Source organism: Hemiscyllium ocellatum, chromosome 19, assembly GCF_020745735.1.
Source record: "Hemiscyllium ocellatum isolate sHemOce1 chromosome 19, sHemOce1.pat.X.cur, whole genome shotgun sequence".
Classification (NCBI taxonomy): domain Eukaryota; kingdom Metazoa; phylum Chordata; class Chondrichthyes; order Orectolobiformes; family Hemiscylliidae; genus Hemiscyllium; species Hemiscyllium ocellatum.
In genome coordinates, this window is record NC_083419.1 from 14,427,867 (window position 1) to 14,453,108 (window position 25,242).

Consider the following 25,242-nt stretch of genomic DNA (forward strand, 5'->3'; position numbering starts at 1 on the left):
ATAGAGACGGATAGAGATAGATTCCGAATGAGCAATGGGTGAAAGGTTATTGAAAGTAGGTTGAATATGGAGTCGTCAGATCAGCTATGATCATATTGAATCTATTGCAGAATAGGCTTAAAAGGGATGAATGACCTTCTGCTCTTAATTTCATATTCAAAAACTGTAAAAGAATATCCAGTAGGCAACTAACATCAGCAGCACGCTATTAAAAAACTTTATCCACTCAAAAACATCAAACGACTTCCTGATGCAATGGTAAGGCCAGTTGATAGAATGCAGTCTGTGGTACTGCAAATTGTTTTGCTTTTTTTTCCAATCTACCCAAACAAAAACAAGGCCACCAACAAGTGAGGAATTATTGTAAAGTTATAGAAGCTCAAATCATTTAATGATTTGCAAAACAATGGTGTAAAGACAACATTGCACCAGGGTTCAAAAGCAAGATTCAGGTGCCAGTAAGCTGTCTGAAGCTAAATAAAGCCAGTTTTCTTTTTGCAGTTGTTGTATAGTTAAAAGTAACAGCTTACATGAGCCACTTCAGCAGAACATCAAAACTTTTTACTATTAGTCCTACCAATCCAAACCAGCAGCTTGAGTGTTTTGAAGTTAAATATTGTGCTGGCCTACACTTCTCTCCATGATCAGTATTGTGTAGCCTGAAGTCAATTCTTCAGATTTCTAATTTTGTACTGATATTCTTCACCAAAATAACTCAGCAAAAAAGGTGTCCTGCAAATCTGAGTCCCATACACGTTTTGGACTTGGCTTCGACACCCGTCAAAACTGGCAAACACTGCACAATGGAAGTACGCACTTAATAATAAGTACTAATAGGGATGGCCATCTAAAGACTGATATCTTAAAGTGCTTGAAACCTAGCTACACAAATTGAATGTGCACACAGTGACTGTTTCAATACTGGATGCCCCTTTGTGAAGTGTTCAATCGTTAGCCCAGAAATAAGAAAACATTTGTTAACATTAATGCTTGCCACATGAAGTTCCCAGTGGGTAGAGATTGAGCATTACAAATAAATCATTGATCCTGAACATTTAACAGGCCCCTACTGGAGGAGGAAATAGAAGAATTTTCAGAACATAAGAACTGATGGCATGCAAAGTGTGGATAAGGGGGATGGTATAATTATTCTAGGAAGGAGGGGTGAAAGCCAAAGAGCAGGTGGTGGCCTGGATTGAAGCAGGCCATTTGACTTATGGCAAGCAATCTACCAAAATATATTTGCCCATCTTTGAGTTGATTTTTCCACACCCCAAAAGCAAGTTCAATGTTGCATCCTCTAGCATTTCTGTCAAGTAACTTCCCCATCGCCTCCAGTGTCAGGCCACAAGGACTGTTCCCTCTGACATTCTGGTCCACTCTTAAGTCTCAACACTTCCTCACTCTGCATGATGCGCATTTGCGTGGAAAAGTGCCAAAGGTGCATCATTTGCTCATTCACCTTCTCCCTCTTCACTATCCAAGCCCCAATACCATCCATGTGAAGCATTGTTTTATTGTACTGAAAGCAGCCTGCATTGAGCAGCAGAAACAAAAAAAAACAAAAACTTCACATTGGCCAGGCCAAATGCAGTCTGCGAGACTAAGTCGTAGAACATCTTCACTGTCAAGTGAGCTCAACTTTCCAGATGTTAGTATGGGAGCAAAGTGGCTTCTTTGCAAGATTTCCATTCTGGCTTGCTACGGTTCAAAGCTCAGCACAAAGTGGAGGAACAGTAGAGCCCTACACCCTCAGTTCCACAACTTCAGAAAAATGACATGTCCTCATTGGCTTTGCTTGAAGTAAACCAATCTTCTTCGCACCTATTTTCACCAAGTTTACATCTCTATTCTCCTTACCAACATCAGCACAATTCCTTTTGATCTGGACATTTTCCTTCCTCTCACCACTACAACATTAAAAAGCCACTACTTTCCTGCCCCTTTCACTTGGGAAGTCAAACTATGTTCACAGCTTCTCTTTCTGCAGCACTTGCTCAAAGCAGAGAGATTAGGCACCTTGATAGACTCTCCCCACCCAAAATCTGCCCTAAAAACATTGTATCTACAGGACACCACAGAAATTCACCAAGGCTGAGACAACATCTTCCAAACCAACAACCATGTCCTTCTTGATGAACAAGGGCAGCAAGTTTATGGGAACACCACCACTTGCAAGTTTTTCCAAGCCACTCCTCACCCAGATTTAAATATCACCAAGGTCAAAATCCTGGCATTGTCTCCCTAGAGGCATTGTAGGTCAACCTAAAGCATGCAGACTAACAGTTCAAGATAACAACTCGCCACCACCAAGTACAACTTGGCACAATGCTGGCCAGCTGGTGAAACCCAACTGTTCTATCATTTGTATAAATGATGAATATGAACATAGGTTAGTAAGATTGCAGATGGCACCAAAATTGGAAGTGTAGTGGACAAAGGTTCTCTCAGTACAACAGGATCTTGATCAGATGGGTCCATGGGCTGAAGACTGGTAGATGAAGTTTACCTTTAGCTAAAGGTGAAGTGTGCATTTTGGAAAGGCAGATCAGGGTAGGTCCTAGGGAGTATGACTTAGGAAAGACCTTGGAGCGCAGGTTCATGGTCCTTGAAAGAGTATCAGGTAGATAGGATAGTGAAGACAGCATTTGGTATGCTTTCCTTTATTGGTGAGAACATTGAATATAGGAGTTGGGAAGTCATTTTTGTGCAGTGCTTGGAGTGCTGCATTGGAAGACTCATCCTCCATACAAAAGGAGAATAGTGCTCAGTACACAGGTTGATCCAAAACATCTTGTGGTACTTTTCCAGAGTGCATCAGTAGAGTCAACTGAAGCAATAGTTCAACTGGTCATTAGCATCTCAAAAATGCTGTTCTTATAGAATGGTTCAGTTGCGTATAATAATCACTTAATTGCAAATAACTTGCAATATTTTGGAATTAATGGTATACGAACATGATAGAGATATTTGCAATTAAAAATGGTTCTCAGTGGTTGTCCAGACAAACCAAAGAAACAAACATCCCTGATTGTGTAGGGTACTGTTAATTTATTGGTAGTTAAGGGGTAGATCAGGAAAGGATGCAACAAGCAATATTTTTCCAAATTCAGTCACAAAAAACTCTGCAAGGTCCTGGATGTAGGTTTGCTGAGCTGGAAAGCTTGTTTTCAGACATGGTCATCTAGATAACATCTAGAGTGAGCCTCCAGAGGAAGCACTGGTGGTATAGCTCCCTTTCTGTTCAAGTGTTTGGGTTTCCTGTGGTGACATTTGCAATGTCATTTCCTTTTATCCTCCATCAGGGGCTGGTGAATGGGATCTACGAAGTCAGTGTTTCTTCATAGAGTTCCAGTTGGAATGCCATGCTTCTAGGAATTCTCATTTGTTTGGCTTGTCCTAGGATGGATGTGTTGACCTAGTCAGTCAAAGTGGTGCCCTTCCTCATCCACAAGGCTATTTTTTCATCACTGTAGCCCACAAACCCACCAACACACAAACAGCAGCTACTGAATTTGAAAGACCCTATACAGACAACAAGCAGAACTAATGTCACTTACAAAATACCTTGCAAGACCTGTAACAAAAACTATATTGGATGAACAGGCAGAAAATTAACCCCCAGGATACATGAGCAACTAGCCACAAAAAAAAAGGACATGACTCACTCACTAGTATCCACATCAGATGAGGAAGGACACTACAGCCATCCTAGGACAAGCCAAACAGACACGAGAATTCCTAGAAGTATGGCATTCCAACTGGAATGCTAACATTGACTTTGATCCCATTTACCACATCCTGAGAAAAACAGAAAATGACATCACTATAGGAAACTAATGTCACAGGAAGTGGTCACAATCCAAGGAAACCCAAATAGAAAGCAGGCTATACACTAGTGCTTCATCTGGAAGCTCACTTTTACCTAGTATGGGGTGATGAAACATCTGAAAACAAACCTTACAGCTTAATGTGCAAACCTACATTAATTTTGATTAGTATGAAAAATGTGAAGACTGCAGATGCTGGAGATCAGAGTCAAAACCGGTGGTGCTGGAAAAGCACAGGTCGGGCAGCAGAGGGGAGTCTATGACATCCTGAAGGGCTTATGCCCAAAACCTCAACTCTCCTGCTCCTCTAATGTTGTCTGGCCTGCTGTGCTTTTCCAGCACTACACTGACTTTGTATAGTATGACCCCCAGGATGTGGATCTCAAATGCTTTTAAAGAGATTCAAGGAATTTTGAAATCTAGTAATTTAGATCATTAAGAAACTTGTAGTTAATTTGCAAGCACCCATAAACACAAGATAGTGATCAGTTCCAATTGGTTGAGTGAGGAACATTAGTTGGCGAAAATTGCATTACAAATTCAAATCCAAAGATATCCCTGGGCTTGCATTACAAATTCAAATCCAAAGATATCCCTGGGCTTGCATTACAAATTCAAGTCCAAAGATATTCCTGGGCTGTTTTCCTCCAGCATTCAAGTACTCTAAATAAGAGCATGTACTGTCATAAATGCTTGTGGACCTTAGTAACTTGGTTTCAAATATACGCTGATCTCAACATTGCAAAAAAACAAAAACAAAAAAGTTATTTAACATATCCTTGGCAATCACAGGAAATTACCATTAAGTTCTTTTTTAAAATGTCACTGGCAAAACAACATTTGGCCAGTTTATTTATTAAGTTTCAGTAATCATGTTTAAATTCAGTTGACCATTAAAGAATAGTGCAATTACTCCTGATATCTGGAGGACAGCTAAAATGCTGAATGATAGCTTTTAAATCTTGGCAAGTAAAGTGTTGGGTATTCCAAGATTAAAAGCAGGACTTCAGTTTTCAAAAGAAATGGAAGGCAAATTATGGGAAAATGCTTTTAGTGCAATCTGTCATCTGCTTAATATCCAGCTCAGAAGGGGATACTGTACTGAAAATGGAGACTGAATTCTTGCAGTCATTTCAAAAAGGCTCCTGGTTAACATTCAATGCTGTTAAAGTGCTGTCCCAACTGAGCCTAAGAGGACAATACAACCACATGCTTACTTTTTTTCTCCTCTTCCTCTCCAGATCCAAGCAAGGTGAAGATGATTCCAGTTTGAGAGTTTACACCAACAGCCGTGACCACCATTCTTCCAGAACCTTCCATAACATGGGTACCTGAAAATAAATTCTAGTTAGAACTGGCCATTACTGCAAATATAGTGTATCAAATAAAAAGTTCTCATTACTATCTGAAAATTTAGGAGTCCATGCTCATTAAAACAGGAGGCTGGAGAAATGAGTAGTTTGTAAACAATGCAGAATGAAGTTAGACTGAATTCAGATGAGTTTCACAAAATGAATAAATTTACTACTTTAAGACAAAGTTTTATTAGAATCTAAACTATATTTGAAGATTATGAACTTATAGTTCAACTGTAGATATATTTTACACAGTCACTAGAATGTTGGACTACATTAATTAGGTCTCCTACACCTCAGAAATCTGCAAATGGAGAGGACATCAGAATGCACAGGTTGGAGCCAGTTCAAGAGAAATTTAGTGTGAACAGAATATTAACAAATATAAAACAGGATGAGCTACAAAGGTGAAAAATTCTATGTAGAGGAAAAAGATGTGACCCCTAAAACAACAGCAAAATAAACAGAATTCAAAATTGATAGTTCAGTGAGAATTGCATTTTACATAAAGAGGGCGAGAAATAAAAGCCTTTTGATCACAATGGGGAGATTAATGTTTGGAATTATCAGTCTAATTCTTGGAATAACAAATATGCAACTGAATGCTCAGTAGGGAAAGGAGTGTATCAAATGAATGCCCAGAGGGAAGTCATCCATGTACAGAGTGTGTAGAAACAGACCCTTTGGTTTAACCACTCCATGCTGAACATAATCCCAAACTAAAAACTCATCCCACCTGCCTGCTCCTGGCCCATATCCTTTCAACCCTTCCATTTTCATATATACTTCACCAAAATGTCTTCAATGCAGTGATGCCCAAATCCAACGCTTCCTCAGGAAGCTCCTTCCACAGGAACGCCTTGCGTAAAAAAATTTGCACCTCATTTTTATAAAAGCCTCTCACCCTGGTCTTAAATTTCCTAAACTAGGAAAGACCGACCTATTTACTGTATCTATATCCTTCATGATTTTAACTTCACCACCTTTCAACATCTTATGCTCCAGATCAAAGATGGGTTCAGTTCAGAAAATAATCTGCATTCCTTGCTGGGTTCTTTTTCTCCATACTAGATTAGGACCAACTCAAACCGTATCAGCATTTACAAGTCAATTGGTGCTCAAAGTTCAAAACTAAATTCTCACTTCTCCCTTTCCTCCTGCATTGGTCATCCTGTTTACAAATTTTTAAATTCAGAATGCAAAATTTTTTAAATGTCTTCTCAACAAATATTCCATTCCGTAGCAACCTTTGGAAAAGGACAGTGCCTAATCTGAAAATTAGAGTGGGGAAGAGAGTATTTATGCTGAGTAGCAGCAGATAAACCGTCCTTATCCACCAAAGCTACAAATTTTAGCTGCCTTGGATATCCCCAGAATTCTACAGCCCATAAAAACCCTGAAACTTCATTTCTGCAAATGGTCATCCGACGCACACTATCAAAACACTGCTGAAGCCATAGTCCGAACATAACCTTATTACTCCACTATTTTTAGTCTTAGACACCAAGATGCCAACTTATAACTGCGCCACTGACTTGTACTCAAATTTTAAAAGTTGAGTAATACACCCAAATGTGGACAGAAAAATGTGCACTAAGTGAATTTGTTTCCTCAAAACATGCAGACCTATGGATGTACTATAACTTTTCATTTTACTAGACCTTAAAACTATGTACAGTTGCTGCATTGCAAAATAGGACCCACAAGTCAGTGAGAATTACCAAGATCAAAAAGGAAATTACATGTACCATCGAGAAGGTTGGAGCTATACACAATACTTAATATGGGCATTAATAGTATCTTCCACAAAGAGGCAGTGATCAAAACTAACAGCATGAGCAGTTTAAAGGAAGTCACAGGATTTGGGAACCATGTCAGTATTGTGAAAGGGTGAAATAAGATTGGGAGGGTTTTAAAGAGGTTCAATAAATAGGTTTAAAGAAATTGCAGTTTGGGGGCAAGACTAGGAACAGTAGTTAATTTCCAATTATCCCAGAAACGTTAAATAATTATAAATGCCATTAAGATATTATATGCTGTTAGTCAGAATTTTTAATCTAGTGACAAAAAGAATAATGGTTTTCCAAGTCAGGATGCTTGTAACTACATGGAAAATTAGGAGGCAGTTACCCCAGAACTGCTGTTCTTGTTCAAGTTAGAGGTTACAAGTTTGAAAAGAGCCAAAGCAGCTTGGGCAAGATGCACTGCACTTCATTGATGAGATACTGCAATCATTGTGTACTCTGAATGGAGTACAAAAGACAACTGGATTGCACTATCCGGACATGATGCGTTGTATATGGTTTAAAAAAGATAACACTAAATTATAGTCCAGATTTATTTGGAAGCACTAGCTTTGAACACGCTTCATCAGGTGGTTGTGAAGCAGGACCAGAAGACAATTTATAGCAAAGGATTACAGTGATACAAGGATACAAACAAACCTAGATTGCATTTGAAAGAATGAAAGCCTTAACACTCATTTTGGTTCTTTAATACATAAATCAAAAATTACGTTGAATGCGATTTGAAAGTTTAAGGTTTTAACAAAGAGGTGACAACTCAGTTCAGACAGAATGCCTTAAAGGTGAGCCAGGCTGGTTCTATTTCTCAAATGGAATTTAGAATTATATAGATTCACTGCCTGCATTGACTGCTTGCTTGTATTTTTGAGCAAAAAAAAAACATCTGCAAATACAAATTCACCCCATAAAAACTTGTGCACATATGTGGTTGTTTCAAGGACAGAAGTGGACCTTTAAACAACTAAACCTTAAAAACAGCTTGCTGCAAACTGCCCAGCCTTCAGGACAACATAGGCCACGCTGTACAACCCTGTCATGATTGCAAGATACGTCAGTGTCAACATGGATACTACCATCAACCGTGGTGACACCACCCAGTGTCTACATGACTGGTAGACATGTGACTCAGCCTACATTGTTGGTCATGGCTGCAGGCAAGGATGTCCCAAGGCATGGTACACTGGCAAGACAAAGCAGATGCTTTGACAACTGAGTGGACACTGCACACAGTCACCAGGCAGGGGTGTTCCCTCCCAGGCTGGAGACAACATCTGGGACATTCAGCCTCAGGCAACCATCCTCCAAGGTGGACTTTGGGACAAGCAACCAGGCAGAGTGGCTGATCGCCACGGATGCCAAACATGGCTATGGCCTCAACTCAAGTGATCCCACTGCACCATACAAAGCACACGTGTGCACACAAACCCTCATGTACAAATACACCTCCCACAGGCATGTGCCCCAACTCACTTTACCAAGCTTGCACACACGTGCACTCAGTTTCTTGCATTTACTCCAGTTTAGGTGGTGAATTTGTATTTGCAGAATTTTACTTGCAGACACATTCTATTTTGCTCAAAAAAAAAAAGGGGAGAACCTGCAAGCAGTCAGTGCAGGTAGCAAGTCATTAAATTCCACTTGGGAAAGAGAACCAACCTGACTCAAGACTGGTCTGACTCACCTTTAAAAAGGCATTGGGCTCAGAGGTCATCTTTTGTTACAAGTTAGAGAATGGGTGGCTTAAAATATCTGGGATTTAAGAACCCAAACCAGCAAATCCATTCTAAAATGATGAAAGACAATCTAGGTTTGTTCATGTACCATTGTATCATTAATCTTTTGCTATAAATTCTCTTAAGGTCCTGCCTCACAACCACCTAAAGAAGCAGCATGTTGAATGCTAGTGCTTCAAATAAACTTGTTGGACTATAACCTGATAGTGATTTTTAAACTTTGTCCAAACTAGCCCAATACCAGCTCCTCCACACTTGTATGTTGTAGCAACCTTGGCAGTAGTATTTTACACTCCTGATTCAAGCACTGTACATTGTGGAAAGAGTGGAGTCAATTGGAGAGTCACTGTTACAGAACAGCAATCCAGAATTGTGCAGTCATTTATAACAAACCAATTGTAATTCCTAATACTAACTGGGAATGTTCAATGAGTGAGGCCATCAAAGGGTGTAGTGTAGGGAGTGTTTTTTTTAAAACCTTTAAAGTTTGAATCTTTCAGTCACACTGAAAATCAAGTGACAGGTAATTGTAGCTTTTTTTTTTGAAAAAGGAGTTCACACAGGCAGCTTATTAGAACTAGAGGTTTTGTTTCCATTTGGAGTTTAACTAGCAAGGCAAGCACGCTGTAAGTTTTAGGCATTTGAACTCAAGAAACACGCATTAGGTGAAAAAGGTTTAAACGGGGCAAGTTTATACAAGTCTTCATGGGAGAGAGATTAGAGCAAACAAACACCTTGGTCAGGAGTTTAATAGTTCCAGGTGTTTGGATAACATCCTGAAGAGGTTATTTGTAGCAGAGAGCATTTAAGCTAAAAGTATATGAAAGCTCCAAGAAGCAGCTCAGATTTTCTAGACCGGAGCAAAAGCCAGTTAAAATTAAGCAAATGCAGGTGCTAAAGTAATTTTTACCCGATATAGGATTTTTAAAAAGGAACACCATCTTTAATGTGGTGTTGTTGTAAACTCATTTATTTGGTTTAATATTAAATTTCTAAAACTCCCTGTTAAAAGTCAAATCAGGAACATTGAAAAGCAAACAATGAAACCATCACGCTGAAAAGTGATTCATCAAGCCAGATCTCTTGAATTTGATTAGTTCATCATCCAGGATCAAAATATCAAAAGCAAGCTAAATGTATGGTCAAAATGTCATTTGCTCATCTAGGTCTTGCTACACTGCAGCTTGGACTGCTTTACCCAAGGAGTTGTGCATGGAACTGTAGAATAGGCAAGCACTCCACTTCAAACCAGTGATGGATGACAGCTCATTGAAGAAACAGAAGGTGAGTTGGATAAGGGCAAGGAACAAAATGCTCCTGGATTGAATTTAATAGACAGCCATCCTGCTTCGATAAGCATACTCCACAACACTACTAAAGCGATCTGATGGACTTGGATCAAGCTGTAATGTCAAATGATTTCTGGCAGCACCTAAAATGAACATTGGTGAGCAAATGCCACTTGAAAGCAGTGTTAAAAACAAATCTGCAACACTGCTTGCTAGCAGTTTACAGCCCTTTCTCTGCTGATAGAATAAGTTAAAATTGCAAGTCTTTTGGTGCCCAGAAGATGGGTGGAAATGTTGAAGAAAATTAGGAGCACAGGACAAAAACAACAGGAATCTACAAGATGCTATATAATCTTGGATAGAAAAAAGGCGTTTTGTTTTCCACATACTTGCATGCAGTCATGAAATGAAGTTGGTCAAGTGCTGCCTACACCTTAATGGTGGTTTTGATGATAAAGAAAAAAGATGGACAGGGTCAAGCCAAATCCGATTAAAGGATACAAGTGTGTTCCTGACTAGAGAATGAAAAGATGTTTTGTCACCTGTTTCAGTACATGAACTAGAAATTTAGAAACCAGAAGTTGGATGATTGTATTTATCTACAGATGAAGGTTGCAGCAAGAATGATTTTACCACACCTGTTCAACTGCATGCCTATTGGAAAGGGCAAGGAACTGGGAATCATTAAATTGCTCTATGGAGAGCCAGCATGGACTCAGCTGATTGCATTATTTCAGAGGTGGTCATTCTGCGACTGGATATGCAGGGCCTTAACACTGGCAGAAAACAGATTAATCTCAAGCAGCTTGGAAAACAAAGTGGAAAAAAAGTGAAAACTGTAAATCAAATAAAAACTGAAGCTGCTGGGAAAGCTCAGCAGGTCTGACAGCATCTGAAGAGAGATCATTTAACGTTGTGTGCCAAAGTGACCCTTCCTCAGAATGGATAGTTAGGAAAAAGTCATTTTATATCCAAAATTGAGTTTGGGGGGGGGAAAGGGGGAAGAGGGTAAGGGAGTAAAGTGAGACATGGGGATAGAGCCCAAAAGAGGGAATAGTTGGAGACACAAAAAGGAGTAGATAACACTATTTACCCTCCTAGCCAGATTGTTAGAGGCCAACAATAGGTAGTGTGTAATGGCAGACACTAATGATAACAAGGTCTGGTGCGTGGGGTAGGGGGATGGATTGGGAGAGTTCAGGCCCTAAAATTATTGAACTCTATACTAAGTCCAGAGGGCTGCAGGATTCCCAAGCAGAAACTGCAGTGTTATTCTTCCAGCTTGTGCTGAGCTTCACTGGAGTGCTATAGCAAGCCCAAAACAGATGTTGGGAAGGGAACAGGAGCTGTTAAAGTGGCAGGCAGCAGAGATGTTCTGCAGAGCAGTACACTTGTCTACACTTTGTTTCCCCCAATATAGATAATGACCATATTGTGAGCAAAATGGAGTGGACTGGAGATGGTGGGAAGAAAAAAAAAGGGGGGTGGGGCATGGACCTGAAGAAAGTCACTGACTGAATGGTCTTTACGAAAGATGGACAGGATGGGGAGGAATATCTCTGGTGGGGTCCATTTGTAGGTGATTGTATACATCACATCATCCTCCACCATTTCAGAGGGTGGTGGGGGTAGAAGGTGAGGACCGGGGGTTTCTGTCCTTGTTGCGGTTGAAGGGGTAAGGCTCGAGAACGGTGGTGCTGGAAGTGGATGAGATGTGCTGGAGGCATCGACCACATGGGAGAGAAAATTGCAGTCTTTAAGAAGGAGGCCGTCTGGTGTATTCTGTAGTGGAAATTGTCCTCCTGAGAGATGTGACAGAAGGAGGAATTGGGAATAAGGGATAGGATTTTTGCAGGAGGCAGGGTGGAAGGTGGTATAATTCGGGTAGCTGTGGGAGTCAGTGGGTTTGTAGAAGCTGTCAGTGTTGTATCAATCAGAGTTTATGGAAATGGAGGGGTCCAGGTGAGGGAGGTGTCTGAGATAAGTTTACCAGGACTAAGGTCAGGGTGGAATGCATTGAAGTTGATAAACTGATCTTGCGGGAGCATAAGGTGGTGCGAATACACAGTCAATGTAGCGGAGGATGATGTTGGGAATGGGGCCAGTGTAACTGAAGATGGACTGTTCTACAAACAAAGATAGGCAAAGTTGGGGCCCATGGCTATCCCTTTCATCTGGAGGAAGTGGGAGATTCAAAGAGGAGAAAATATGGAGGGCGAGGAATGGTTCAGCTAAACGAATAAGTGTCAGCGGAGTGGTACTGGTGGGGATGCCAGGAGAGGATGAAACTTGAGGGCCCTAGTCATAGCAGATGGAGGCATTTAAAGGACTGGATGTCCATGGTGAAGATGAGGCATTGGGGGCCAGGGAAATGAAAGTTTTGGTGGTGGTGGTGGAGGGTGTGGGTAGTGTTCCAAACATGTGGGGAGTTCCTAGACCAGGGGCATTGTGCAAAATGCAGGTGAAGTGCTGTTTCACCTGGGAAGCATCTCTGGGCCTTTGATAACAAAGAAAGGTGATAGATGGGCAGGTGTTACACCAGGCAAGGGCAAGGGTGATTTCTGACAACCTGCTGTAGAAATGGATAAGCAAGATCAAATTGCCCAAGTGTTGCTCCATAACAAAGCAAAAGGGTACTTTTAATATAATTGGGAAGAAATGTAAATAGGCAATATAAAGAATGTATTAAAAAGCAGAAATTGACATTTATAAATTTAACACTAGCTTTAAAACTATTAATAGTTTCCCATGTAAACAACATCCACAAAAGCTCATATCTTATCAGAATTCTACAAGCTTCCATAGTTTAGGTCAGTGCCTTTTCCAAGTCTTATGGGGGTTGGTTAGCTCACATGGCTGGCTTGCAATGCAGCATTATGCCAACAGCATGGGTTCAGTTGCTGCACTGGCTCAGGTTATCATGGAGGATTCTCCCCTCAACTCCTTCCCTCACCTGAGGCATGGTGACTCAGCTTAAAACATTACAAGCTGGATCTCCAAATGAGCACAACCTTCATAATCAGGAGGACTATGGTGATTTTACCTAACCCAATTTTTGTACCTTGCATTCCATAATGTTTTGTCAACAAGCTCAAATTTGAGTGCGCCAATTTGTATTTCAGTAAGCCATTTCATTCAGTTTCAAAACACCTGGTTGGAATGGTTTTTACATTCCAAGAGAAAGACCAGAGGTATCAGTAAAGCTGCAAGACTCTTGGCTGAGGCACATGGGAGCTGAAAATGTGTTGCTGGAAAAGCACAGGTCAGGCAGCATCCAAAAAGAGCAGGAGAATCGATGTTTCGGGCATGAGCCCTTCAGGCACATGGGAACCTGGAAGTTTTCACATCGGTATTGTGACTGCTCGTAAAACTTGAATAGCCAAATTACAACCACTATCCAAAAACTTGGATGCAGACTGATTTCCATCCAAACTGAAGCCTCATTTGCAAGATCTTCCATTTGTCCATAGTGATCATGCAATTTAGTGCAAACAAGATAAATGATCTGAAAAAATCATGAAATTTGTTTTCAGACCTTCATTAAACAGGGACATTTTCCTTTAAGAAATCTGTGCAGATTCTGTTGAGTTGAGTGTATTTCTGCTTTTAGATAGAGATACTCATTCCCTGATTATACTTTTGGTATTAAATCACTGCCACTTATTTTAGGAACTTTTTCATTGTTAAAAAAACAAAATTAAAAGTAACTTGGTAAAAATCTCATGACAATGGGAAAGTCTTGATCATTTGAATTAATGAAAACATTTTATAAAAAAAGTGCAATTCTGGCATTCTGGGGCTTAACTATGACTGCACTCCTCCACCATAGCTGTAACATTTGGCTTTCTTGTTGTCCACCACTTATTGGTGGACCATTAACACTTAAATGTCAAAGCATTTTTCCTCAAAATTTGTGCACGCAGTCTATCCACCATTGCCAATATTGGCATTGTTAGCTAGCTTTTTGTACTTTTCTCAATTTCACCATACCTACCAGCAAGTTGGAGTTGTAGATCCAACCATCTGCCTAAAGCCATGCTGCCAAAGCTGTGGTGGACTCTGGTTTCATTACTCCTTCCCAACCTTTCAACCCACCCAAGTAGTATCTTTCCACAAAAAATGAGACTAATTGCCTGCATTCACCCTTCATTCAGGAAGCAGTTTAGACACGATAGATTTGGAATCAACTTCACATCTCAATTGGGAAATAAAGTTAGTGGTCTATCATGCTTAGAACAGTTGGTTTAGTACCTTCATGCTGCATCTTACCAGACAAAAGTAGTGGATCTCTTCCTTGGCCTTTTTTCACATGATCAGACTCCCCTGTCAGGGAACTTTCATCAATCTTCAGGTCATTTCCATGAATAAGCACACCGTCAGCAGGTAGAAGGTCACCTTAAAAACCAGGTCACATATTAAGTTAATCACAATCTGAACCACTAGAGGTATGCCAATTCCATTAGCAACTATCACTTTGGCCCAGTAACAAAGAATTCAGTGGAGGGAAACTTTCATTCCCATTCACCCACTTCCCCACTACTCAGGGTGATGGGGTTGAGGAGTATGGAAGATGCTGTCAAAAGGAGCCTCCGTAAACTTCTGGTTTGCATTGTGTACGGTACATTAACAATTCAGAGTTTGAGGATGTAACTCTGAAGATGGAAGAGGGAGATCCAGTAGATGTAGTGTACCTGGACTTTCAGAAAGCTTTTGATAAAGTCCCACATAGAAGGTTAGTGAGCAAAATTAGGGTGCATAGTATTGGGGGCAAAAGTACTAATTTGGATTGAAAGTTGGTTGGCTGAGAGGAAACAATAGTGATAAACAGCTTCATTTCAGAATGGCAGGTAGTGACCAATGGGGTACTGCAGGGATCAGTTACTGGGACTGCAGCTTTTTACAATATATGTTAATGATATAGATGATGGTATTAGCAATAACATTAGCAAATTTGATGATACTAAGCTGGGTGGCAGGGTAAAATGTGATGAGGATGTTAGGGGATTACAGGGTGACCTGGACAAGTTAGGTGAGTGGTCAGATGCATGGCAGATGCAGTTTATTGTGGATAAATAAAATATGCATGGTTATCCACTTTGGTGTCAAGAACAGGAAGGTGGATTACTACCTAAATAGAATCAAATTTAGGTAAAGGGGCAGTACAGAGATCTGGGTGTTCTTGTACACCAGTCAATGAAGGTAAGCATGCAGGTACAGCAGGTAGCGAAGGCGGCTAATAGCATGCTGGCCTTCATAACAAGAGGGATGGAGTATAGAAGCAAAAAAAAAAAGAAAAAAAAAAAAGAGGTGCTTCTGCAGTTGTACAGGGCCCTGGTGAGACCACACCTGGAGTACTGTGTGCAGTTCTGGTCTCTAAATTTGAGGAGACACATTCTGGCTATTGAGGGAGTGCAGCGTAAGTTCATGAGGTCAATTCCTGGAATGGCAGGATTACCTTACACTGAAAGACTGGAGCAACTGGGCTTGTATACCCTTGAGTTTAGAAGACTGAGAGGGGATCTGATTGAGACATAAGATTAAAGGATTGGACACTCCGGAGGCAGGAAACAGGTTTCCATTAATGGGTGAATGCCGAACCAGGGGACACCGCTTAAAAATACAGGGTAGACCATTTAGGACAGAGATGAGGAGACACTTTCTTCACCCAGAGAGTGGTGGCTGTGTGGAATGCCCTGCCCCAGAGGGTAGTGGAGGCCGTGTCTCTGGATTCATTTAAGAAGAAAAAAAAGTTAGATAGAGCTCAAGGATTGTGGAATCAAGGGTTATGGAGATCAGGCAGGAACAGGATACTGATTAAGGACGATGAGCCATGATCATATTGAATGGTGGTACAGGCTCAAAGGGCAGAGTGGCCTACTCCTGCACCTATTGTCTAATAGTCGCAAGACAGTAAAGTTCAGGGTGATTTTGAAGTAGAATGTTGTGCAATTGCAGTCATCTGACCAAGTATCCAATCACATGGAATGTACTGTAGATGGTGGACAGGATGAGTCAGGTAGTGAGCTACTCATGACAGAAATTCCAACCTCAATTTGTTTTGCAGCCACTGTAGATGGCTCATTCTAGTTACTCAACAGCAATTCACTTGTTAAAATGGTGAGATTCAGGAATAGTTATGATATTGAATGTGAAGTGGAGATTCTCATTGAAAATACTTGCAACCATCAATCCTTGCCTGAATATTGCTCAGGGCTTGCTGCATTTGAATTGGTACGAGGTAACAAATATAAATTGTTCAGTACCAAGTGATCTAACTTCAGACCTTAAAGATGGAAGCAAGACGAGTGATGAAGCAGCTGAAGCTGTCTGGGCCCTGGGACACGATCCTGGAGGAAATTCTGCACCTATGTCTAGGGACTACTATGAGCAACCTCCAATTATCACAACCATCTGGTTTTGTGCAAGACAACTAGAGCTTTCCCAGAATCCCATCTTCAAATAAACAAAGGCTCTTTGCGGCCCAGTCAAATGTCAAGGGTGAAGGTCTTTCTTTGTATTCACTAGAAATCTGGGTCCTGATAATTAGACTCATTGCACTCTTGATCCAAAAAGATGGATAATGCTTCATTCCAGAACCAAACAAGGCACTGGTGAGCAGGTACTGTAAAATGATTGTTCAGCAGTATCATAGCTTCACAACTGACTGCACAGGTGTTTAAATTAATTGGCCAGATTGAATTTGTCCTGCTTTGTGGACAAGACCAAGCTGATCACTTTCCAGTTTGTCAATGCCAGTGTTGCAACTATACTGCATTAGAATGGGTAAGGGTGCAGAGAGCTCTTGAGTCCATATCTCAAGTACTACTCTTGGGATACTGGCAGGGCCCAAAGCTTCAACTGTATGGCTTTCAGCCAAATCATATTGCAGAGAGTAAACTGAATTGCCTGAAGATCTGGTATCACTTCAAGATGCTCTGGATTCCTCCAGAGGATGGGAGGATTTGTTCAGTCTTTAGTTATTTGTTAATTGACCATCACCCCTCAACTAATAGATTACTATTAGTTGAGGGGTGTTGTGGGATTACTAGATTTATTGCCTGCTGCATTATGCTCTGCAGAAGTACCACTGCATTACAATTCCATTTTTAAGGTGTGCCAGGTGCTGCTTTTGGTACATCTATACACAATCTCTTGCTTGGTGCAATGGTAAAGTGAGGGATGTGACAGGCATCAAGATTGAACACAATTCTGATGATTTGTAGTGCCTCATGGATGCCTAGTCAGTTATCTGTTGTGAATTTAGTCCATTCAGCATGGGAGTGCCACTAACATGGAGGGTATTCTCAATATGAAAAAGGGTACTTCATGTCCACAAGTATTGGGTAGTGGTCACTTACATAGTCATGGACAGATGTGACTGCAAAGATCAGTCATGAGGAGGTCAAATATTTTGCTGGTTTAAAATCACTTTTCTTCTCCCTCCCACCCCCCGAAAATCTAGTAGTTGTCCCTTAAAGACTTGACAAACTTGATTAGCACAGCTGCTGAGCCATTCCTCATGGTAGACATTAAAGATCCCAACTTAGAATACATTGTGCCCTTGTCACCCTCAATACTTCCAAGTGGTGGTCAACATGGAGTACTGATTGGTCAGGCAAAGGGGAGTGATACATGGTAATCTGCAAGCAGCTTTCCTGCCCTTGTTTGACCAGATACATGAGAATTCATGTAGTCCGGAGTCAATCTTTAGGTTCTGCAGCACAACTACCTATATCTACTACATGCTAGATCTGTCTGTCCTGCTGGTAGAGTGCAATGATGGCACTAGAGACAGTCTGTAATGGTGACCAACCTTGACTAAGAAACAAGAGGAATGATTTTTATTAAGCTGGAGGGGATAAAGACTTACCAGGATGTTGCTGAGAATGGATAGTTGGAATTAAAAAGATGCCAAATCTTTTGTACTGGAGCATGAGGGACATAGATTAAAAGGTGAATGGCAGGTGTCTTTTCCTTAGGTGCAGGACTTTTTTAAAAATGAGGACAAAAGATCAAAATAAAGACAAGTGGCAATGTTTTTCCAAAAACAGTTGTGTGTGGAATGAACTTCCACAGGAAGTGGATGTGACCTCCAAATGCCTTTTAAATGCTGCAGCTATACAAGTACAATAAAAAGAAATGCTTGGAGAGATTCTATGGACTAAAGGCAGGGTCAACGTGGACTGAGCTGAATGACCTGTTCCACATAAGTGAATGACATTTCAGAAGATAACACAAAGTCAACTACAGTGTTGACAACTGTAGATTTCCTTCCCTGAAAAAAGTGAGAACCAAAGGGTTTGTGGTCATCATTAGACTTTAGACTGAAAGACTTGGAGAGATTTGAACCTGGATACTTTAATTACCAGCCAAGCAATAATACCATTATGCCATTGCCTCTTCCTTGGATCAGTGCTCAACTAGAAGCTAAAATCTAAATAAGCACATGACCAATGCTTGAGGGAGAGACCTGGATATCTCATCCTGTCTGACCAGATACAATGAAAATTTGCATTTGTGTATTTATAATCCACCACCAATCCCACAAGTTACTCATTGCCCCCTACCACTGGCACAACTGTAATATTTTATAAAGTGAAATAATCTTTACTTGAAGTCATTAAAATCTGAGATTCCAGTTCAGTTTATAGAATAAGTGGTGAAAGTAGAAAATTACCATATTTAACTTGTGCAATGTCACCAACCACCAATTCTGCCACAGGAATCTGGATAACCTGGCCACCTCTTATCACAGTGAATTTCTGCTCTTGTTCAATCCGATTTTGTAGACCTCTGAATTGTTTCTCTTTACTCCAGTCATTGAAAGCTGTAACTAGTACCACACATATAACTGAAACAAGAATAGCAACGCCTTCGATCCAACCAGCTTCTGATTCACCTTCATCTTCACCACCTGTTACTGTACCACATACTGCAGAAAGAACAGGTTATAAAAGACATTAGCTCATGTTTTGATATTAATTGCAGAATGATTTCACAAGTACTATAAAAATCAGATTCAACCAGTCCAATTGCATCATCACCCAAGCATCAGACTGACCAGAAATACTGCATTAGTCAAGCTTAGTAGAAAATAACTTTCATTGGTGACCTACATTAAAATCAATGCTACAATTGACTAGCCTAATTGAGGAACCAATCTTTTTGGACCATTACCTGGAAGTGGGGGGTGTAGGGGGTGGGGTTGGAGAGAGTTCAAGGTTTTTAAAAAAAAGGATAGATGGAATGATAGGAGGTAGATCAGCCATGATCTAGCTTAAAAAAAAGAGCAGGCTCAGTGGCTTGAAAAGAAAAAAAAAGTGTACACTGGGCCTCATTTCTAATGGTTTTTTTCCTGCTTGGAACAAAGGTATGAGAAGTGGTCAGCTACCATGCTCACTTGCAAGTGACAAGTAGAAAGCAGTCAAAGGCTTCAATTCAAATTGTCAAAATTTTGTCCCTTTGAGAGCTCAAGTTCAGCTTCACGATAGATTGGAACTTCTGGTGGCAAAACCAAAGTTGAGATTTTTATAGTCGTTACCTTTGGGGGTGGGGTGGCAACAAGTGTGCTATTACAGCAAGATGTACAGGCTCACGTTAAAGCAGTAAGCAAATAAAACACCAAGTCAGGAAGCAACTCCGTAATCGGTTAACGTTTTAAGGTTGACAGCCTGTAATCAGTTGTGAAGTGTTTTCCTGACAGAAGCATTAGCATGTCAGAACAGATGTTGTCCGATCAGCATCTTTTACTATTTTGTTCTTATTTCAGATTTCCAAAGTATTTTACATTACAAAAATATTTTTGTATTTAATTGTAGCTAAAAGTCTTACAGGGTGCAACTATGGACCTACGAGTTCACATTAAGATATTCTCACTGCAGATGCTTGAAGCAATATTTCCTATGAAGCAGATTTTTACATCCCAAATGGCTCCAGAAGAGCCAATATCTACAATTTGGCTCAGATGTTAGTACTGCTAATTCATAGCACCAGCGACCCAGGTTCAATTCCCACCTCAGGTGACTTTGTAGAGTCTGCATATTCTCCCCACATCTGGGTGGGTTTCCTCAGATTTCTTCCCATAAAAATCAGAAGATGTGCAGGTCAGGTGCATTGGCTATGCTAAATGTTAGGTGCATCAGTCAGGGGTAAATATAGGGTAGGGGAAATGGATCTGGGTGGGATACTCTGGAGGGTTGATGTGGACCTGTCGGGCTGAAGGCCTGTTTCCACACAACAGGGAATCTAATCTAAGATCATAACCAGCGTACAATTTGCAAAGTATATATTAACACTAGAGCCCACATTTAGCTTTTCCAATAGAACTAGCTAAGTTCTTTTTTCAAGTTTAGCTCTGCAAATTCTCTACTGTGGCTATAATGTATAATGCAGAAAGTGAAAGTGTCACCTTATACAAAGTCTGAAGGAATAGTGCATTGATAAGCTGTCAATTGTTTCAGACCAGGAGTTTTAAGTCTGATTTTAGTACATTAAAAGTTTACATCCCAACATATGATATAGAAGCTGAGGAAGGTCACTTGACCACATGCACCAAAAAAAAACTGGTTCAATAAGCAATCTGCTTTGTTTCAAATTCCACCTTCCAATACCCTAAATAACTTTAGATTTCCTAAAAATTGATCTCCACCTTCAAAATATTTAGGGACCCTCAACATATTAGTCTTAAGTTTCAAAAAAGCTCAATTTCTAGAACTAGGGCAGTTACAATATTTCATTTTGAATACCACAAGTCTAGAGAGGTGTGTGCAGGTATTTCATCTCCAGAGCAGCCATAATTAACATGGTATTCACAACATTTCAAATTAATTAGGAATACTTGCCTTCATCATCTCCCCCTGGAGGTTTATAGAAAGAAAGGCCAAGTGATATTAGGGCTGCAATCTCTAAAATAATTAAGGTAACATCTTGAAGTGCTTCCCATACTAACTGAATAAATGTTTTTGCTTTTTTGGGGGGTATAGAGTTCTCTCCAAAAACATGATGCCTTCTTTCGAGATCCACTGGATTTCCAGATAATCCTGCAGAGACAAAACATTTCAGTTAGTTATTCCAAATTAAAGCTTCCAGTCAAGAGTTGTGAATTTTTAAACAGTTGGAAAAAAGTTCCAATATATTTGCCACATATGGTCAAATTCTGACTTTAGTATAACCTACATGCTTCTTAACATGGAGTCTGATAAGCCCATTTCAATTTTGGCATGCGTAGAGTAACCTGTTGTTCTACACAAACGTAGAATATTAAATGTAGTAAACAAATAGCTTAAAAGTGAGTGATACAAGCTGAAGAGGAACCAAAACTCCCAACTATTTGATTTACTCTTAAAAAAACCTGAAGAAATTTGGCATAAACAAACATGCATTTAGCAGCCATGCTTTGGAACAATCCAGAAAAAGCAGAATGAGAAATCCCTAGACTCAAATCCTCCTTATGAAAAAAACCAGAGTGGATGTTAAGTTCCATTAAACAGGTGTTCTAATTAGTCAGGGTGCTGCATTCAAGGAGTTATAAACATGAACTATTCTCCATCCCTCCCCATTTGCACAGTGGCAGTTACTGGAGCTGGAAGAGATTCAAAAGAAACTTTCTCCACACAAGATTTACTAAACAAAATCATATTAAACAATGTGATTAAGTTTCACTACATTTGTGACATCAGAATTTACATTGTTGCATGGTTTAGACTGCCCCATTCTAATTTAGGATGGGAATGGTAACCAAAAGGATGGTTTCTTTCACTGAAGGGCTTGAGACACAGCAACAAAAATAGGCCATTTAACCCATCAAATCTGCAGCGAGATAGTTAGACTTCATTTTCTTGCTTTTGCCCCACAATCTTTCATGCCCCCACTAATTTAAACAAAACCATCCATCTCAGCCTCGAATATACTTAGCCAGGCAGCCTCAAGTTCTCGGCTTTAAAGAATTCCACAGATTCACTAGAAGAAATTGAAAATCCTCAGTTTTAATGGAGAACTTTTATTCCAAATTATGCTCTCTGGTCCTACCTTTTCAAGGGGGAAGTCATTCCACATTTACCTCAAGATCTTATGTTTTCAAGAAGATTCCCTCATTCATCTATATTTCAGGTTTAGTACAGTAGTCCTATACTTGAGGGTCCCTCCATTACTGGAATTGGCTTAATGAACTTCTTTAGACTGCCTCCATATCCAGTGTATCAATCCTTGGATAAGGGGAGCGCGATTAGTCTGACTAGTGCCTTGCGTAGTTTTAGCAAAGTGTCCTTTTATATCCCATTTCCTTTTAATGAAAATGCCAACAACCAGCTAACTTTTCTCATGACTTGAACTTGGGCATTCAAAGCTAACCATCCAGTCAAGAAAAAAAACTTTGCCCTTCGTTGTTGAGGATGGTCAGCAGGTAATCAGAAGAAATTGGTTAAGAACAGCTTGGCAGCAGGGATTGAATACAGTGAAAAAAAGGGCTTCCCTACCTCAACACTAAGCAGCAGGAACTGAATCATCTGTTAAAAAGGGAACATATGCTCCATTCAATTTTCCTCCGTAAGCAGAGGTACATTTTAGCACAAGAAATCCTAATTATGAATTTATCTAATGATACTTTAAAAATACACAAGAAACCAAAGTTAAGATACTTCCAAATAATTACAGGTTATAAAGTTTGTGGCAATACACCATGGGCTTCATGTAGAGAGTCAGAATGGCAGAAGTAACCATAAGAAAAAAGTTTCCTAATTCTTGGTTAATCCAAGTTTTTAATCTGGTGATGTATAATAAGGCAAGCTTATAAAATGACAGTAAAACATTTCATTTGGAATGAGTGACCATAACATGGCATGGGGAAGAATTTGTCAGAAACAACTGTGCTGAACTTAAATATGGGTAGAGATGACAGGGGTGGATTGGAACAGCAAATACTATTAAGGAAAAAAAAGGCAGACGTTTAAGAACATGCTTCCTTTGGCAGAACAAAGATCAAAACAACTGTGGTTAACCAGTTAAGGATAGCAGAAAGTGGAAAGGAAACAAGAGGATGAGACCGGCTGATGCACTTGGACAGGATGGACTAAGAGAATGTTATAGTGAATGGTAGGATGCTGGGAAGAACAAAAGGAGAGGCCTTTGTGCATGTACACTGGTCCTTTATAAAAAGGCATGGATATACTTGCCTTGAGTTGAGAGATAAAGATCAGGAAGTTATGCTGGAACTGATCAAAAAAGTTGGTTAGGTTCCAGCCAGAGTATGAGAGCAATTTGGAATCCACATTATAGGAGAGTCACAATAGCACTAGAGAGATTGCAGAGGAGTTTGACCAGGACGTTGCTTGGGATGGACTGTTCCAGTTGAGAGATTGGACAGACTGGAGGTTAATTTACCCTAGAACAGGGGAGGTTGAAAGGGCACATGAGATTTTCCAATCCTGCTGTTCCTATTCTAGGAAAGGGCATCAAAGGGAGTCACATGTTCTAGTGATAAGGAATTTATTAACTTAGAAATAGCAATTCTGTGCAATTCCTTTATTACAGTCAGCTGTCAAGGTAGATTTGTTAAATATATTAAATACTTGATTTTATTATTAGGGGAATCAAGGTTTATGAAAAAGGCACAAAGGTGGAGTTGATCAGATCAGCCATATCAATTAAAATGGCAAAGCAGATTCAATGGGTTGAATAGCCTACTTCGACTCCTGCACCTTTAATGGTGCACGTACAGTTGCCTTCTAGGTTTGGGGTCATAGGAAGTTCATTGGCTATGCTGCCACTGCTGTTTACACTGTAGTAAGGTTACCACAACTTCACACCAATGGTTTGCTCCAAATAGCAAAAAAAAGGAATGGTGGTTGGGGAAAATTAGTGAAATTACACAAACCACATGAAAAAGTTGAATGCCATCCCAAATTGGGAATAAAGTGAACTTTGATACTGTACCACCTTTCAGACTTGCGTAAATTCAGTTTTAAAACAATTTGGATCCAGAATGTTTTATTCATCCAGAGGCCTCACCGACCCGCTGAACAGTATCCCCACAGCAAATCCACTGTCTGCACATCACTGGACACAGATGGATCAGCCTTGCTCAACTGCCCAAAGTTCTTGGGGAGAAAACTGGAGCACCCAAAAGGAAACTATGCAGGCACAACGTGAACGGAAACTGGAGTTTGCACTGAGTGTGGAACTGAACCAGAATGCCTGATGCTTGTGGCAGCAGTGCTAACCAGAGCCACCATGCTGCCCCAACCACAGCCAACATGCTACAACTACAACATGCTAGTAGTTTTCAATTTAAGAGTTGGTAATATTCATATACACAGTCATGACATGAATCCAAAGTATTTTACATTCATTCTCCCATTTGAACTACCACAGACTGATGCACAGCGATGACCGCATCTAGTGGAAGGAAAGATGCAACCATCCCAGATTCCAAAACATTAGTCCGAACATGGAAAGAGGAAAGAATAGTCATTGAGACGACTATTACTGGTGGTAATGTTAAATGAGCTCGCCAAAATTTGTGAAGTACCTAGAGACACTGCTCAAAGCCACTACTTAAAACAAGAATCTTGGAATCCTGTAGAAGGTGGACCATTCATTAGTGGCCTATACTTTTGAACTGAGTTGAAAATAGAAATACCATTTTCTGAAATTTACAATAATTGTAACAAAGTAAAGTACCCTCAAGCAGTGATGGTGCAAAATCAAGGAGAATGACTTAGAACCTATAAAGCTTCTGGTAAGACCTGGTACAGCAAATTCAGATTGATTTCAAGTGTAAGTATGGGCTTAATGTAGATGCAATTCAGAATGACAAAGATATACTTTTAATAGAAAATCATTTAGTTAGGACATTAAGATATTGCTTTACAGATAAACCAGGAAATTAGTGATTAGTAATAGATACTGTATTATTCTGTCAAGTTTGCCAATAGTCAAATTATTCTAAATTCCTCTTTGGTTTTATTTAAAATATTGTTTTGCTTAATAGAGTGTAGTTTCACCAGCTGCATTCCATCCAGAGCACAACACTTTACTTTTATAAGGCAAAATGTAAAGGATTAGGCTACCTTAAAATATTGAGGCAGCTCATTCAGGATCAAAATCCAATTCCAAGTTGGGTTTGGATTTTTGGACTGAGTGAGTGAATGGTAGGTGCTAGTGTCTGTGCTTTGGGTGTTGAATTCAGTTGGTTGAACCAGGGTACATCTTGTGTAGCAAGTTTTTTTGGGAGG

General features: G+C 40.1%; 1 protein-coding gene across 5 annotated transcripts in view; it reads right to left on the reverse strand.

Annotated features, from left to right (window-relative positions):
- Positions 1-25,242, reverse strand: part of LOC132824868 (plasma membrane calcium-transporting ATPase 1-like) — a 109,048-nt gene that overhangs the window by 46,978 nt on the left and 36,828 nt on the right. For all 5 annotated transcript variants that reach the window (XM_060839673.1, XM_060839672.1, XM_060839675.1 and 2 more), the window contains exons 3-6: positions 20,854-21,051; positions 18,690-18,944; positions 14,282-14,407; positions 5,048-5,161 (exon numbers count right to left, since the gene is read on the reverse strand). In XM_060839673.1, the coding sequence (XP_060695656.1) occupies positions 5,048-5,161; positions 14,282-14,407; positions 18,690-18,944; positions 20,854-21,051 (693 nt within the window). The remainder of the gene's footprint in view (positions 1-5,047; positions 5,162-14,281; positions 14,408-18,689; positions 18,945-20,853; positions 21,052-25,242) is intronic.